General features: G+C 32.0%; 1 protein-coding gene and 1 pseudogene across 1 annotated transcript; both read right to left on the reverse strand.

Annotated features, from left to right (window-relative positions):
* Positions 1 to 1,562: 1,562 nt before the first annotated feature.
* Positions 1,563 to 6,088, reverse strand: LOC149783810 (uncharacterized). The gene is made up of 5 exons (XM_089933167.1): positions 6,003 to 6,088; positions 5,094 to 5,232; positions 3,928 to 4,016; positions 2,890 to 2,968; positions 1,563 to 1,901 (listed from the first exon to the last, which is right to left on the reverse strand). Exons 1-4 carry the CDS (start codon positions 6,061 to 6,063, stop codon positions 2,925 to 2,927), a joined length of 333 nt encoding a protein of 110 aa, XP_089789293.1. The 5' UTR covers positions 6,064 to 6,088; the 3' UTR covers positions 1,563 to 1,901; positions 2,890 to 2,924.
* Positions 6,089 to 8,992: 2,904 nt separating this feature from the next.
* LOC149783811 (uncharacterized) lies at positions 8,993 to 12,160 on the reverse strand (annotated as a pseudogene).
* Between the last annotated feature and the right edge of the window lie 2,245 nt (positions 12,161 to 14,405).

Consider the following 14,405-nt stretch of genomic DNA (forward strand, 5'->3'; position numbering starts at 1 on the left):
ATGGTCGGTGACTGGTGAATGGTGAATGGTGAGTGTAGTGCTGAAGGAGTGAAGTGATAGTTATGCAGTATCACCGTATATGCATCGTCTTGCAGGTGTTGTTTAGCCGTAGTGTTAATATGGATTGTGTTATACCAAGTGTGCTGCTGTCGGCGCTGACGTCGTCCCGAATGAAGATAAAGGGCATCACTTGGTGAAGAAACAAGGCTTCTAGACCAATGCATCTGCAGTGAAGGGGTCATTAGGCAGACTAGGAGGTGCAGTCCTTTCGTGCTGACTTCTCAAAAATTCGAAAGAAGCTTTGGGATGAGAAGACGTTTCGGATTCGTGTTTGACTCCGCAAGATATTTGTCCCAATTTTTTATATTATATTTCACTATTTGAGTGAAAACTCGTCATATTTCACTAGTTGAGTGAAATGCAACATGTATTACTAGTCGATTGAAACCCATAATATGTCATTAATTTAGTGAAACATATCACACATCACTATTTGGGTGAACTATATCATCTATTATTATTGGTGTGGAACTTGAATGAATCATTTTTTCCATTGTTTGCTTTTAATCACCTTGACTCGTTATATTATTGTCTTTTGCTATTATTAAGGTTTCTTCATGCATTTCTGTTCTTATTTCATTTAAATGGCAATAAACTATCAGGTTCGTGCATATTGTGTGTGTCTGTGTTTGTGTGTGCATATGTGTGTGGTATGTGTGTGGATGTGTGTGGATGTGTGCGATGTCCTCCTTTCACTCTACTATAAATTATCGTATAAACATGAATAATCTAAATAGATGTAATTTTGATTGGTAAAACTGTTTATATTATCAACTATAGTTGTAGAATTTCAGTAAATATAAAATATCATAAAGGAAAAATGTATTTATTTATAAATATCTCAATGATTGTAAATGGGGATCAGTTAAGTCCCTACACGATGTTTATTAGACTCGTATGACGAACAAACTTGGTTTCTTAAAATTGTTATATTATTTTCGAAATACAACATGTATAAAAAGATCAGAGAAAGAGAATACTTTAATGGCAATTTATATTAAAATGTTATCAATATGACTTCCGTACGCAAAAAACCGTTATTCCAACGAAAGTACATCCTGCTTCAAGTGATATATCACATAGAAGACACCATTTTCTGTTTAAAAGCTGTATAAACATCGTTTAATTGAATATTCACACAAAAACACACACCTACACACACACACACACACACACACACACATATATATATATATATATATATATATATATATATATATATATATATATATATATATATATATATATATATATATATATATATATATATATATATATATATATAGTAAAGCATCGTGCCCATATGCTATCTTACGAATCAATGACTAGGGTATAGGTTATCAGTCTATTAGAGAAAACATTTGGATTCGAGGTATTGTAGTAGACTCAACGACCATTTTATGATAAGATCAATAATTTTAATTGTTATGTTGTAATAGAAATACTGCAATCGAAACAAGCAATTATTTCAACATTTTATTCAACATTTTACATGAGGATAATTGTATTAATTAATCAAGGATACTGTAATAATTCATTTCCTGCTACTGATTTACCTGATCGTGATTCAACAGTGTCAAAGTAAGGTTGCTAAAGTTGATGCAATAAAAAAAATTAGTAAGAAAACTCAGCTAAACATTCATGAATCGATATAATTACGGAATCTGTTACATACATTTGACAATACATAATGGAACGATGATCCAAAATAATCCATTACAAACTCTTGTTCTTCTTAACTTCATCCGATTTTAATGTCATGGTGGGAAATAAATTACTAATGTGCATTGTAAATCAGGATTATTGTCTGGCTATTATGACGCATGGATCTTGGATAAAACCTGGAAAAAATATAAATTTATGTTATTGTCGACTGTGGGTACTTCCGTTCAGGAATACAAAAAGCGTGTTATGAAAAATGTTCACAGTTGTACCGTAAACAATTTTGTCAAATTTGAATCTATCTCTCTCTCTCTCTCTCTCTCTCCCTCCCTCCCTCCCTCCCTCGCTCTCTCTCTCTCTCTCTCTCTCTCTCTCTCTCTCTCTCTCTCTCTCTCTGTTAGATTAAACTAATTTGACAGAATCTGCAAAGTTTAAAGAAACGGATTCACTAATAGGTTGGGATGTAATTAGTCAACGGCAAAGCATGCTACCGCAGATATCATATTTATGTTGCAAAGAGTGCTACTAATCAATTGAACCAGAGCAAAAATTAATGTATCCTTTATTATTTTTTATATTTTTGTTGAGGAACAAATCGAGATTTGAATTCGGAAAATTTTGTATGATTCACCAGGTTACATAATATTTGTCGTTAGTATCAAACACATTTCGCTATACAGCTATTAACACATTTAGAGTGTATACTATATATTCGTAGTAGTTAATTAAAATGCCTTTATTTTACATTGTGATCCATCGGAATCAACTTAAGTGTAACTTATTGATAACATATCATTATATACTCCCCTGTAAGTTATATGACAGATTACACAACGTTTATTTCAATGTTATTAAATTAGTATAAATATTAAAATCAATTCAGGTATCGGAAATATATTAACAATTATATGTTCTTTAAGCATGAATATTTCAGAGCTCACAATATTATCGCATAGTACTACAAACAGCTAGCCAGTTGTTTATTTTTGATTAACCTGAGTATATCGGATTAGGCAAATATGTTTTGCTTCCCAATTCCTTGATCCAAATTATTTCATAGATAGTCGGTAAAGATGCTTTACTTTACGCCTTTAAAAAAGTCTGAGAGGTACAGGGATGACAAAAATTATAATTTATATACGACATTTATATTTTGTGTACACTTACTCGTTGTCCTCTGAGTTTTCCTCTCCTATAAATTCCTATGAGGCTTCATTTTGTAACCTTTCAAAAGCATTGCGTACCTCTGAATAAAACACACAAAAAAATTCAATCATATTCACGTGCATTATGGAGATATCAATAAAGTCATACCTTCACTCTACTTAGAAACCTTACTGCTTGTTTATTTCACTGTACATCACTTAACGTCATTTCACAGCGCAAAATATAATATAAATTGCGGTCTAAAAGATTCGTATACAACCATGGGTACAAGCCATATATGTAGTATGATGTTTTCAGAAGGACACTTGCAAGTTACACTCATACACAAAACTATAACATACAGGATTGCAAAGGTTGAAACACAAATTAATTCCACTTGTATAGTAGTCAGCTGATGTTTCTATAAATACATAAAAGTATCGTAAGTAATGAAACCAACAAGAAGTATGAAACACGCTAGTCTAACCCAACAAAAGTTACTTTTATCTTATTATTTAGCAATGGTGCATGAAACATCAAATGGATTAAAGGCTCATAAGGAGACAAACTTTCCTGTCAACATAATATCAAAAAAGTTTTTCATTGTTCTTTGACAACTATCAGAAACCGCCGAAGGACAACTACCAATCAAATATTTTTATATTCATTTATTACGAGTATGCGATGGTGGATGATTCATTTAACTTTATATTGGAACTTGCTAAACATAAAGACTCTAGATTTAATTTAAAAACCATATCAAAATATATTAATTATCATACAAATCAGCTCGATACACCAATAAGCAGAGTCAATGAGGGAATAATTTACCTTTAGCGTCAAAGGTCTTGCCAATTTGTATGGAGGCATCTTTTAATCCAGTCTAGCATATCCACATCCTTGATTTGATTAATTTGATCTGTTTGGTGAAAGCTGAAACGGACTAGTGCGTCATGTTAACTTTGTTAGCATAAAACACTGCCGTTCACCAAAACGAAACGTAATAGTAGTTGTAGCATAAGACGTGTTTCAGAAACATGTTGTTATTAATATATATACCTTGAAAACTTATACTTTCATCTCCATTAGTGTCCAAAGCCATAAACATTTCTTCTGGTGAACTTGAAAAATCTTCCGGCAAAGTAGCACTTTAAAACAAAAGATTACAGATGTAACGAACGTTTGGTCGGGCTGAGGAATACAAATTACTGCTGAGGTTTTGATTAGGTTTTGACTAGAAACAATATGTTCATGCCGTAATCCAGTATGAATTATGTTGACACTAGGTACACATCGAGGCGGATGAGGCATGTATATATAACATACGAATTTTAAAATTAAAACAATATATATCCTGCATGATATTTTTATTTCTATTAAGTTTCAATTACGACTAGTATTATCAAGCATTCTCCTGTATAATTTAGGGTTAGCACATTTGGTGTATAATTTTAATTATCTATCTCTTTATATCCCTCTATCTATCTATCTATCTATCTATCTATCTATCTATCTATCTATCTATCTATCTATCTATCTATCTATCTATCTATCTATGTCTTTAAATACAAATATATTGCTAGCGGAAATTATTGACGTTGAATTATACAATAATGTTTACATTAACAAATTAGAAACCTTAATATCCATAAACGGAAAATATGAATCATATATAACATAATTCATGTGTAAGTCTACAAGCTAGAGTAAGGCTACATTTAATTTTGTTAAAAGGTACTAAATACGACAGCTAAGGTAACCATCTACTTTATCATGTACTAAAACATCAGCAAGTCTAAAAAATATAATGTAGTTGTGTGTGTAGGTTTGCTGTAGTAATGCGAACAGCTTTATAAAGTAATATCTAGGCCACGTCAAATCTAAATACTATAGAAACATAGATGGCTGTGACAAAATTAGAAAATTTACTAATCCCAAAATATACAAATGCGAACGTAATGTACAGGGTAGCATGTGATTAGCAGTAATAGCAGTCAAAGCTATTAACCGAAGCGTTGATGATTACGCAATCGCAAAATATAACATTTGAAACAAATGCCGATTCTCTTAATGCCAAGACTCACATATCCGTTTTCAGTCAAGGGGACATTATATAATGTCCTGCTTCTATGACAAGTAAAAGAAAGGAATTAGTCCTAACATCGAAGGTATACGCTAGATTAATGTTTTGTGTGTGTTAATGGTGTATTTAGATGTTCACCAACCTGAACTCTTCCATGTCCAAATACTCGTCGTTGTTTATGTCCATATTGTCGAATTGATCATGTAATGGTTGCAGGCCTTCTTCTTCTCTATATGAACTGGATGACCGTATCCGCTCGAAGCCGTAGGCCCCGTCGATGCCTAGAAAATATTATGAATGCTCAAACGTTGTCATAAAAAGGAATTTCAGTAGCAAAACGATTTGAATTCTTGAACTGGGGTTACAAAGATCACAAGAAGTTGCTGTCAAATTGGAGGATATATATATATATGTATATATATATATATATATATATATATATATATATATATATATATATATATATATATATATATATATATATATATATATATATATATATATATATATATATGTGTGTGTGTGTGTGTGTATCGCGGTATATCTATATCATGTGCACTGTATCAATGATATACCGCGAGATGTATTGATTTTCATTCAAAGGACACTTGCCTTACAGATATTGGCCATTTGAACGGAGTTACAATATGCTCAGGGCACATGCATATTGACAGAGTGAATGAATCCTCTCATCCCTCCCGAGTGAGTAAGCTATAAAATGTAGTGATGTGCCTTTTGTTGTTGTTTACAATCATCTTTGCCGAATGTTAAGCTTATTGTTACAGATCCTAAAGACCTGTTTCAGAGGTAAAAGTCTCTTAATATCCTAAATTAAATCTTTCTAATCGAACCCAGCATCATTCACATTATCGCTATGAACAATAAATTTAACTAAAGATTTATATGATAAGTTACAAAGCAAACGTAGACAAAGAAGGAAATAGAATATAAACTTGTCTATCATATCTCGAATAATAAACATGAAAGTAAAATACGTTTAAACTATATATAAAATAGAATGTGCCCCCCAACAAAAAAAGATAATACATACCTCTGAGATAGACCATCGCAAGGGGAATTACCAGCAGCAAATACACGACTGGGGCATTCATCTTGACAAGGTATCTTCGATCTTTATTCGGGGCTACTGACGAGAGGTATTGAAAACCCTCATTTATATTTGCTGCGATTTGTCTTAGTAATCAAGAACCGTCTGAAATGCCAAAGGCCACATCCCTAATTCGAACGATAATCCCATCTTGACACGTTGAACTTTCTGCTTCAAAAAAAGTTACGTCAATCTTAATATAATCGTGTTGGAAATTGCAAGCACAGTTCAGTTCGTATCCGTAAATTACATTCAAGTAAACAAATCTTCATACATAAGTGTATTACAAAACGTAAGCTACATAATAATGCAATATAGTGATCAGGACATTACAAACTAATGAGCTTTTCCTTGATTTTTTGAAGACTATTTCGTATTTCATCTTTTAGCAACAGACATTATGCGATCACATTCATGCGTATAAAAAACGAGGTCATACGACCTGGTGCACGAATCTATCCAGAGGTTCAGACCGATATATATGATATATGTGCTTATGTGCATTTGACTTTCTATCCAGAAAACACAACGGAAAAATATGGATCATACATACTCGTTACAGTTTACCAAAACACAATTCCTTACTCTCGTGAAATCATTTTCTATACTTTGCCAGTCTTAAATATTGCTCGAGAACTCTTGAAGATAAAAGTGCGGGGCCGTATAGTACGTTGCTAATTACAATTATAAATAATATAAGTAGACACCTTCGTAACTGTCTACTTCTGCGATCGGGTTAAACAACAATATAATCAGAATGTGTTATTGGCGTATTTCATCCAGATCCTTTTTTATGGGCGAATGTGTTTTTATTCTTTCGGATTAAGATATATTATGTGTTAATATGTTATATACCACCAAACAGATATCCGATAATGCGGTTTTAAACAATTTGTATGGAAAACAATTACAAAATCACTGTTTTGCAATGGAAATGGGTATTCCTTCATCGAACTAACGGCAGTTGAAAATGTACAAAGGTTACTTATTAACCTGGTTATGGTATAAATATACAAGATAAATTCAACCATAAGTCAAGAATGGAAGACTCTGATTAAATAAAAGTTTGCTTTTGACCATACGGATTATCTGAATCCATATTTGAGATAGACGATAAACACAAAATGGTTAATGAAACTAGACCCAGACTAGACCTAGAATAGAAAGGGACAGAATTTTAGAAGATTGGCAACATCACTTGAAGACTTTGGATATGTTACCGATTCAAAGGGGAGGTGGGTAATAAAAATGTGTTAATTTAGCCATAAATTGAAAACCTACGGAATGTTAAAGGAACGTTGAACCGATCATCATTAAAACAATTCATTCCCAATATATATATATATATATATATATATATATATATATATATATATATATATATATATATATATATATATATATATATATATATATATATATATATATATATATATATATATATATATATATGTGTGTGTGTGTGTGTGTGTGTGTGTGTGCGTGTTAAAAGAAGATATGCAAAATGGCCTGTTCACGTCTGAAACGTATGACTGAATGATTACCACTGATTTCTCATGAACTCTACATAACCTCCCAGTAACCTGTGTAAGTGTTTAAACAAACAAAAACACAAAACAATTTCCGCGACACAAATAAAGGTTTCACAGACGTATTATAGCAGGTCATATCTAAGAGGGTTCATGAACTCATGTTTACTGTGTATTGTCCCCCAAATGTAAATCCTACTTAGTATTCCAGATTTTATTTTGTATATATGTTTAGATTTAGATTGTGAACTATCCTGCACTAGTCCCATTATCTTTTCTTATTTTTGTACCCTCATATTTTAAGCCAACAAAATAGACCTAGATCCAACTTTACAATGGACGACATTAGTGACATGGACCCAGATCTAACTATATAAGATACGTCATTACCAGTATATACTCACTTCCAACTTTATAAAGTCAATCATTACTGGCATGGTACCAGATCCAAAATTAATAAGTATATCATTTCTTTATATTAGGAATATACGTCAAGACTGGTTCTGAACCGCCAACACACTTTTGTGCTTTAACATCAGTGTATATCCTCTATGCTTGAATCAACACTGTGTAGGAGTAGACCATCAGGGTGTACGCTGACTATACTTTGCTTAATGTTACATGGCAAAATACATCACTGAATCAAAACTGTGCAGGACTTGCAATGCGTGACATGGCAAAACAAATCATATAATCAACACCATACGGGACTTGAACATCGGTGTATATGCTTTCTGTAATTCACTTAGTGGTACATGGCTAAAAATAACATATAATTAAAATTGTACAGGACTAGTAATTTGTCCATATGACATTTATGTCATAACAATGTGATGGAACTGAGGTAAAACAATATACCTCAATTGCAACCATAACACACTACGATTCATTTTGACAACAATTAAAATCCAAGCTGACCAAGGTGTTTTTAAGGGGAAGACTATTCATATTTTTAATCATTATTATGCAAATATTTATATAAAAGTTCTAAGTCAAATGGGGCCGTACCTCACTAAAATTTAATCAGACAACATTTAAAAATGCCTTTGTTTCGTTTTTAAGAAATACCCATGAATAGCTTGTCTCCAGTGTTTGATTATATATAACGTTTTAAAAAGAAGGCAATGTATATGAAGCTCTTAATAGTGTACATGAAGCTCTAGAAATGTATTATCTTCATAACTAATGATAATGTACACGAAACTCTGAAAATGTATTACCTTCATAAAGTGGCATCCCTAAAGTAGTTTGCATCCGGGGCGGATCCTTCGTTTTACAACCCCACAAATCAATTTAAAATTAAAACACAGTAAAAGATATATTGTAATTGCAAGTAACTCTTTAAACAGTACAGTGCTGTCACAAGTAAATTGGAAATAACTATTGAAAACTTGTACTAGTATTTCACCTGTCCAGATGACCCAATCCCCTTTCTGGATATCCAAATACTTTCTTAGCACGCCATTGCTGTCATACATAATGACAATAAACATTAAGCTCTGAAAAATGTGTTACCTTCATAACTAATGACAAGTTACATAAAGCTCTGAAAAATGTATTACCATCATAAATAATTATAAGGTACATGAAGCTCGGAACAATGTATTACCTTCATCAATAATGACAATGTACACAAAGCTCTGAAACATGTATTACCTTCATGAAAAATGGCAAGGTACATGAAGCTCTCCAAAACTGTATTACCCTCATAAATAATGACAAGGTTCACGTAGCTCTGAAAAATGTATTACCTTCATAAATAATGAAAATGTACTCGAAGCTCTGACAAATGTAAGTCTGTGGGTATAATTAGTTCAGCAGTTTTTAAATGTATTGCATCTGCCCGGAACTTCTTACTATCAAATAAAATATAATATAAATGATATCAAAACATGACATCAGTGGAATCTTACATCAATGTGCCCATTAAAACAAAAGCGAGGATGTATTTCAAAATAAATATTGCATGCAAGTAGAGTATATAATAAATGCAAATAAAATGCAAGATAAGCAAAATCAAAATGGTGAATGTAAAAGGTCAGGACTTCATAGGTCCTGAAGTAACAAAAGACAAGAGGCCGAAGTGAATCAAATATCATTCGCTGGGTTTACATAATTTAACGGTTAAACATTTCAATAAACACCATTCTGTAGCATTATAAGAAACACAACCTTTCTAACCTACCTCAGAACCATATCATATCAGGTTTACATATTCCTCTACATGTTAGCGCAAATTTACCAATGATAATTAATTAACTAACCACCTGTCATCTAATATCTTTACAAATTAGGTGTCAATATAAGATTTCATTTGTAATCTAAAGTGTCGGATGGCTTTCTCAGTAATTGAAATTACAATTTGCAATATATTTTCCTATTTAAGCTCATAGCTTGCTTTGCTCTTGATAAATACATTTGGAAGTGTATCAGAAGAAAATGCAATGTGATGTACCCTATTTTACTAAAAGATAAAAATATAATCTAAAGTTCACATAATTGGTAAGCAACGCATTGAATGTATTGATTCATATTGTGTAAGCCTTCTTTAACGTGTTTATGTTTGTTAGGCAATGACAGAGAAGTATATTTCCTATAGACACATCATGGGAGCTCATCCAACCTGGTATGTAAATTAAATACTGTAATAATCTATATGAGTCCAGCATGCTAATCAGTGCCTCCATTGGAGTCCAGCATGATATTCAGTGCTTATATAGGAGTCATGGATACTAACCATTGAGTTACCTCTCTTCCATCAAAGGTACTTCTAAGTTTATAATCATCCCTTGCTGTCTGTTTAAAATATGTATTTACTCTATTTAAAATCATCACTTATTATCTCTTTTAAATCATTACTTACTGTTTACAAATCAGGACTTGCTCTCCGTTTAAAATCATATGCTGTATGTCTAAAATTATCAGCCTGTCTAAAAGCATCACTTGCTGTCTCTTTAAAATCATCGCTTACTAGTTTTAGAATCATCATTTTCTATGTTCAGTATCTTCACTCGATGTGCTTACAATCATCATTTACTATCTATTTGAAATAACTACTTACTGCCTGTTGAAAATTATCACTTCCTATCTGTTTATAATTATTATATTCTACCTGTTTAAAATCATTGCCTACAGTCTATTTAAAATAATTACTTATTTTCCGTTTAAAATCCTCGCATATTTTCTGGTTAAAATCATCGATTACTGTCTATTAAAATTCATTGAATATTACCTTTTTAAAATCATCACTTACCGTCTGATTAAAATCATCACTTACTGTCTGTTTAAAAGCATCGCTTACTTTCTATTTCAAATTATAATTTTCTATATGTTTAACATCATCAAGTATTGTCTGTTTAAAATCATCACTTACCGTCTGTTTAAAATCATCATTTACTCTTTCTGTAAAATCATCACTTATTATTTGTTTAACTTCATCGCTTACTATATGTTTAACAACATTACTTATATTATGCTTAAAAGCATCAATTACTGTTTATATTCATCACTACTCTCTGTTTAAAAACAGCACTTACTATATATTGCAAATTATCACTTATATTGCGTTTAAAGACATCAGGTACTGTCTTTTAAAATCATTTTGAACGATCAGTTTAAAAACATGACTTAATATATTTTAAAAGTCAAAACTTGCCATCTGTTTAAAATCATCACTTACTGTCTGCTCAATATCATCACGTGTTATATACCTGTCCACTAACCATGCATCATTCTAATAATGTATCATGGTTTTAAACAATTTACTGGTTTTACAAACTTAGTTTATAGCCTCATTTCTACTCTTATTATAGTGGCATAAGCTATATTTTATACAATGTTTTAATATATAAATTCAAATAATTTTTTAAATCACTGTGGTCTATAATATTTATATATTTTATACCATACTATATTGAAATGTATTTATGTTGCGTTCCATATTTTATCTGGTTTGAAATTTTTACAAGGGAAACTTAAGGCTTTGGTGTGACCTGTTAGCTATCATTTTGTTATAATTAAAATATGGATATATTAGTGAATTTAATCTTTCCAGCTTGTCTTGTTCTTGAAATTGATGTGAGACACGTACACCTCATGCAGTCACTGCACATAATGTACCTTGTGAAATACCAACAGTCGCCTAGGATGCAGAGCTAGCCACCTGTAGCAGTAGACACGTTGGTTCAAGGCAAAAACTGCCTCGATGAAAACTATTTGTAATTGCATCAAGTTATTAAGCATACAATATTTTTTCAAAATTATTACCCATGGAAACGGATTGTGTTCGCAGTGTGAAAATCATGGTATTTCAAAATTGGCCTTCTAACATGACAAATCTATCTATACACTCGGGGGTTGGGAGCATCAACTTTTTTCTATGAAATTTCATTAACTTGGCAGATGATGTTAATTATATTGTTATGTTTTGCGTTATTTTACCGATCAAAAAATATGAACCTTTTTGACCTCACTCATTTATATTTTTAATAAATTTTTATATGGGCAGGTGCATGGAACCTTACATTTGTGCATGATATCTGTCCCTTGTACCCTGTAATCCTCAATATTCATCTTCAAGGATTAAATCTTTTTCATTGTTTAGTGACAGAAGAAAGATATGTGACACAACAATTGTTAAACAGTATCTGAATTGAGAACTAGTTCTAGCTATAAAGAACTCTTCAAATATGAACAGGTTCTGGTCATAGTAAAGCTCATTGGATATACTAATGACTAAACCTATTTACGAAATCTGGGAGAAATCTGATCAGAAATAACCACCAAAGGACAGACCCTGATCATACTTGTATCCAAGTATAATATCACTGATTTAAATTATTCAAAATCTGACCATAAATACAATATATAGAATGGCATAAAGTTGACACAGTGTGTTGCCAAATCAAATCATTAATATATGTGTCTTGCTAATTACTGAACCCATTAATATGTGTGTGTCTCGCTAATTCTTGAATTAATTCATATATGTGGGTCTTGCTTATTATTGGACTCAATAATATATGTGGGACTTGCTAATTATTGAACTAATTAATATATGTGGGTCTTGCCAATTACTGAACTCATTAGCATGTGTGGGTCGTGTTATTATTTAACTAATTAGTATATGTGGGTCTTGCTAATTATTTAAGTCATTAATATCCGTGGTTCTGGATAATTACTGAACTCATTAATATGTATGGGTCTTGCTAATATCTGAACTCTAGTGGGATCCTGATCATGTAACCTTGTACTGCAAGACTGCAAAATCAACTCATTACTAGATACGGGCCTTGGTCATATATTCCAAGCTTGTTTAGGTGAATCAAAAAAACTTGCCTTTATAATGGTAATAAGAGACCCGAGTGGGCCTAATATTATTCAACTGTTTACATAACAGTTGACCATTTAAATAAGCAGGCTTGTTAAGTACTTAAGTCTAAGTATACTATCTCCCAAATTGTATAACCTGTTAATTTGAAATATTTTACACGTTCGTGCCCATTAATACATTCACGTGATAACTTGACTATACGTGCCTATATCAAACGTTTGATAAAGCTGTTTATAGCTTTCTGCCATTATAAAAAATGTTGAACATCTTGATGAGATCTTGACTATACGTGCCTATATCAAACGTTTGATCAAGATGTATATAGCTTACAGCCATGATAAAAATGTTCAACAGCTTGATGATATCCGTTTACAATACACATCTGATCAAAATCAAATCAGATCTATGTCTTCCAGAGTGGAAAGGTTCAGCCAATTACAGCAACCGTAATGGTAACACGATAAAGTTGACTGATGGGCAATAAACGCAGGCATGTAGCTACAGCATATTTCGTCTTACGTAATTATAAAATGACGAAAGCATTCCACTCGTCGCGTACCGAGAAACAAAAGGTGGTTGTGTATATTCTATGTAAACACTGGTCATGAAATCATAGAGTAATTTTTCTCATATCAAAATTTACTGAAATAATAAGAAATAATTAAAATATTTGATATGAAAAGCTTTACTTATTTTGTTGTCATAAGCAGCAACGAGCCTGGTCGGACACTTCCATATAAGATATATCCATTTCTGACTAGGTGAAATAGCTTCATTACTAAACGTGGATCTCACTTGTTATGCACCCATCTGAGATCGTCGAATACAAATATACATTCCAAGCTAGATTTAATTTGGATTAAAAATATTTTTTCAGGGCTTGTATCAACTTTGTCCAACCGGATACAATATCAACATCTTAACATGAGTGCCTATCACTCCATATAATGAATCTGTTTGAGCTCTTGACATCAGCTTTTTTTTTTATTGTGTCTCGTATATGAAAACACTTAAGTTTGATTTTGCCTAGATCAATTTGTTTGCTAGGTTTTATGGGGCGAGACACATGATTTGTTTCTGATCTGCTACTGCGTAGTGTTATATGTTGAATTGCTTTACATCCATAATGCTATAATTTAGAACATGCTACAACACTCGCATACTGTACATACGGCTTAATACATTCCAGATAAACGATAACTAACTTAACTATATGGCTGAACTTGACCCCGTAATTCAGAGTTACCTATCTAGGTCTAGACCTAAACTAAGCATCAATCATGTGACCTTATAAGAACAAAAATAAATCCGTCTTCTGACAGACGTGTCGCGATACGAAGTATCTTTGCTACAAAGGTGTAGCGACACGAACTTTACTTGATAGAAAGGTGTTGAGACAGAAAATATGCTTCAGCTACAATATATTACTTGTGCTCATGTTTCTCAAATCGTCTTTTTATTTATTTTTTATTCAACTATTTATTT

This window comes from Sinohyriopsis cumingii, chromosome 14, assembly GCF_028554795.1.
Source record: "Sinohyriopsis cumingii isolate HCF-2022 chromosome 14, ASM2855479v2, whole genome shotgun sequence".
In the NCBI taxonomy this organism is placed as follows: Eukaryota; Metazoa; Mollusca; class Bivalvia; order Unionida; family Unionidae; genus Sinohyriopsis; species Sinohyriopsis cumingii.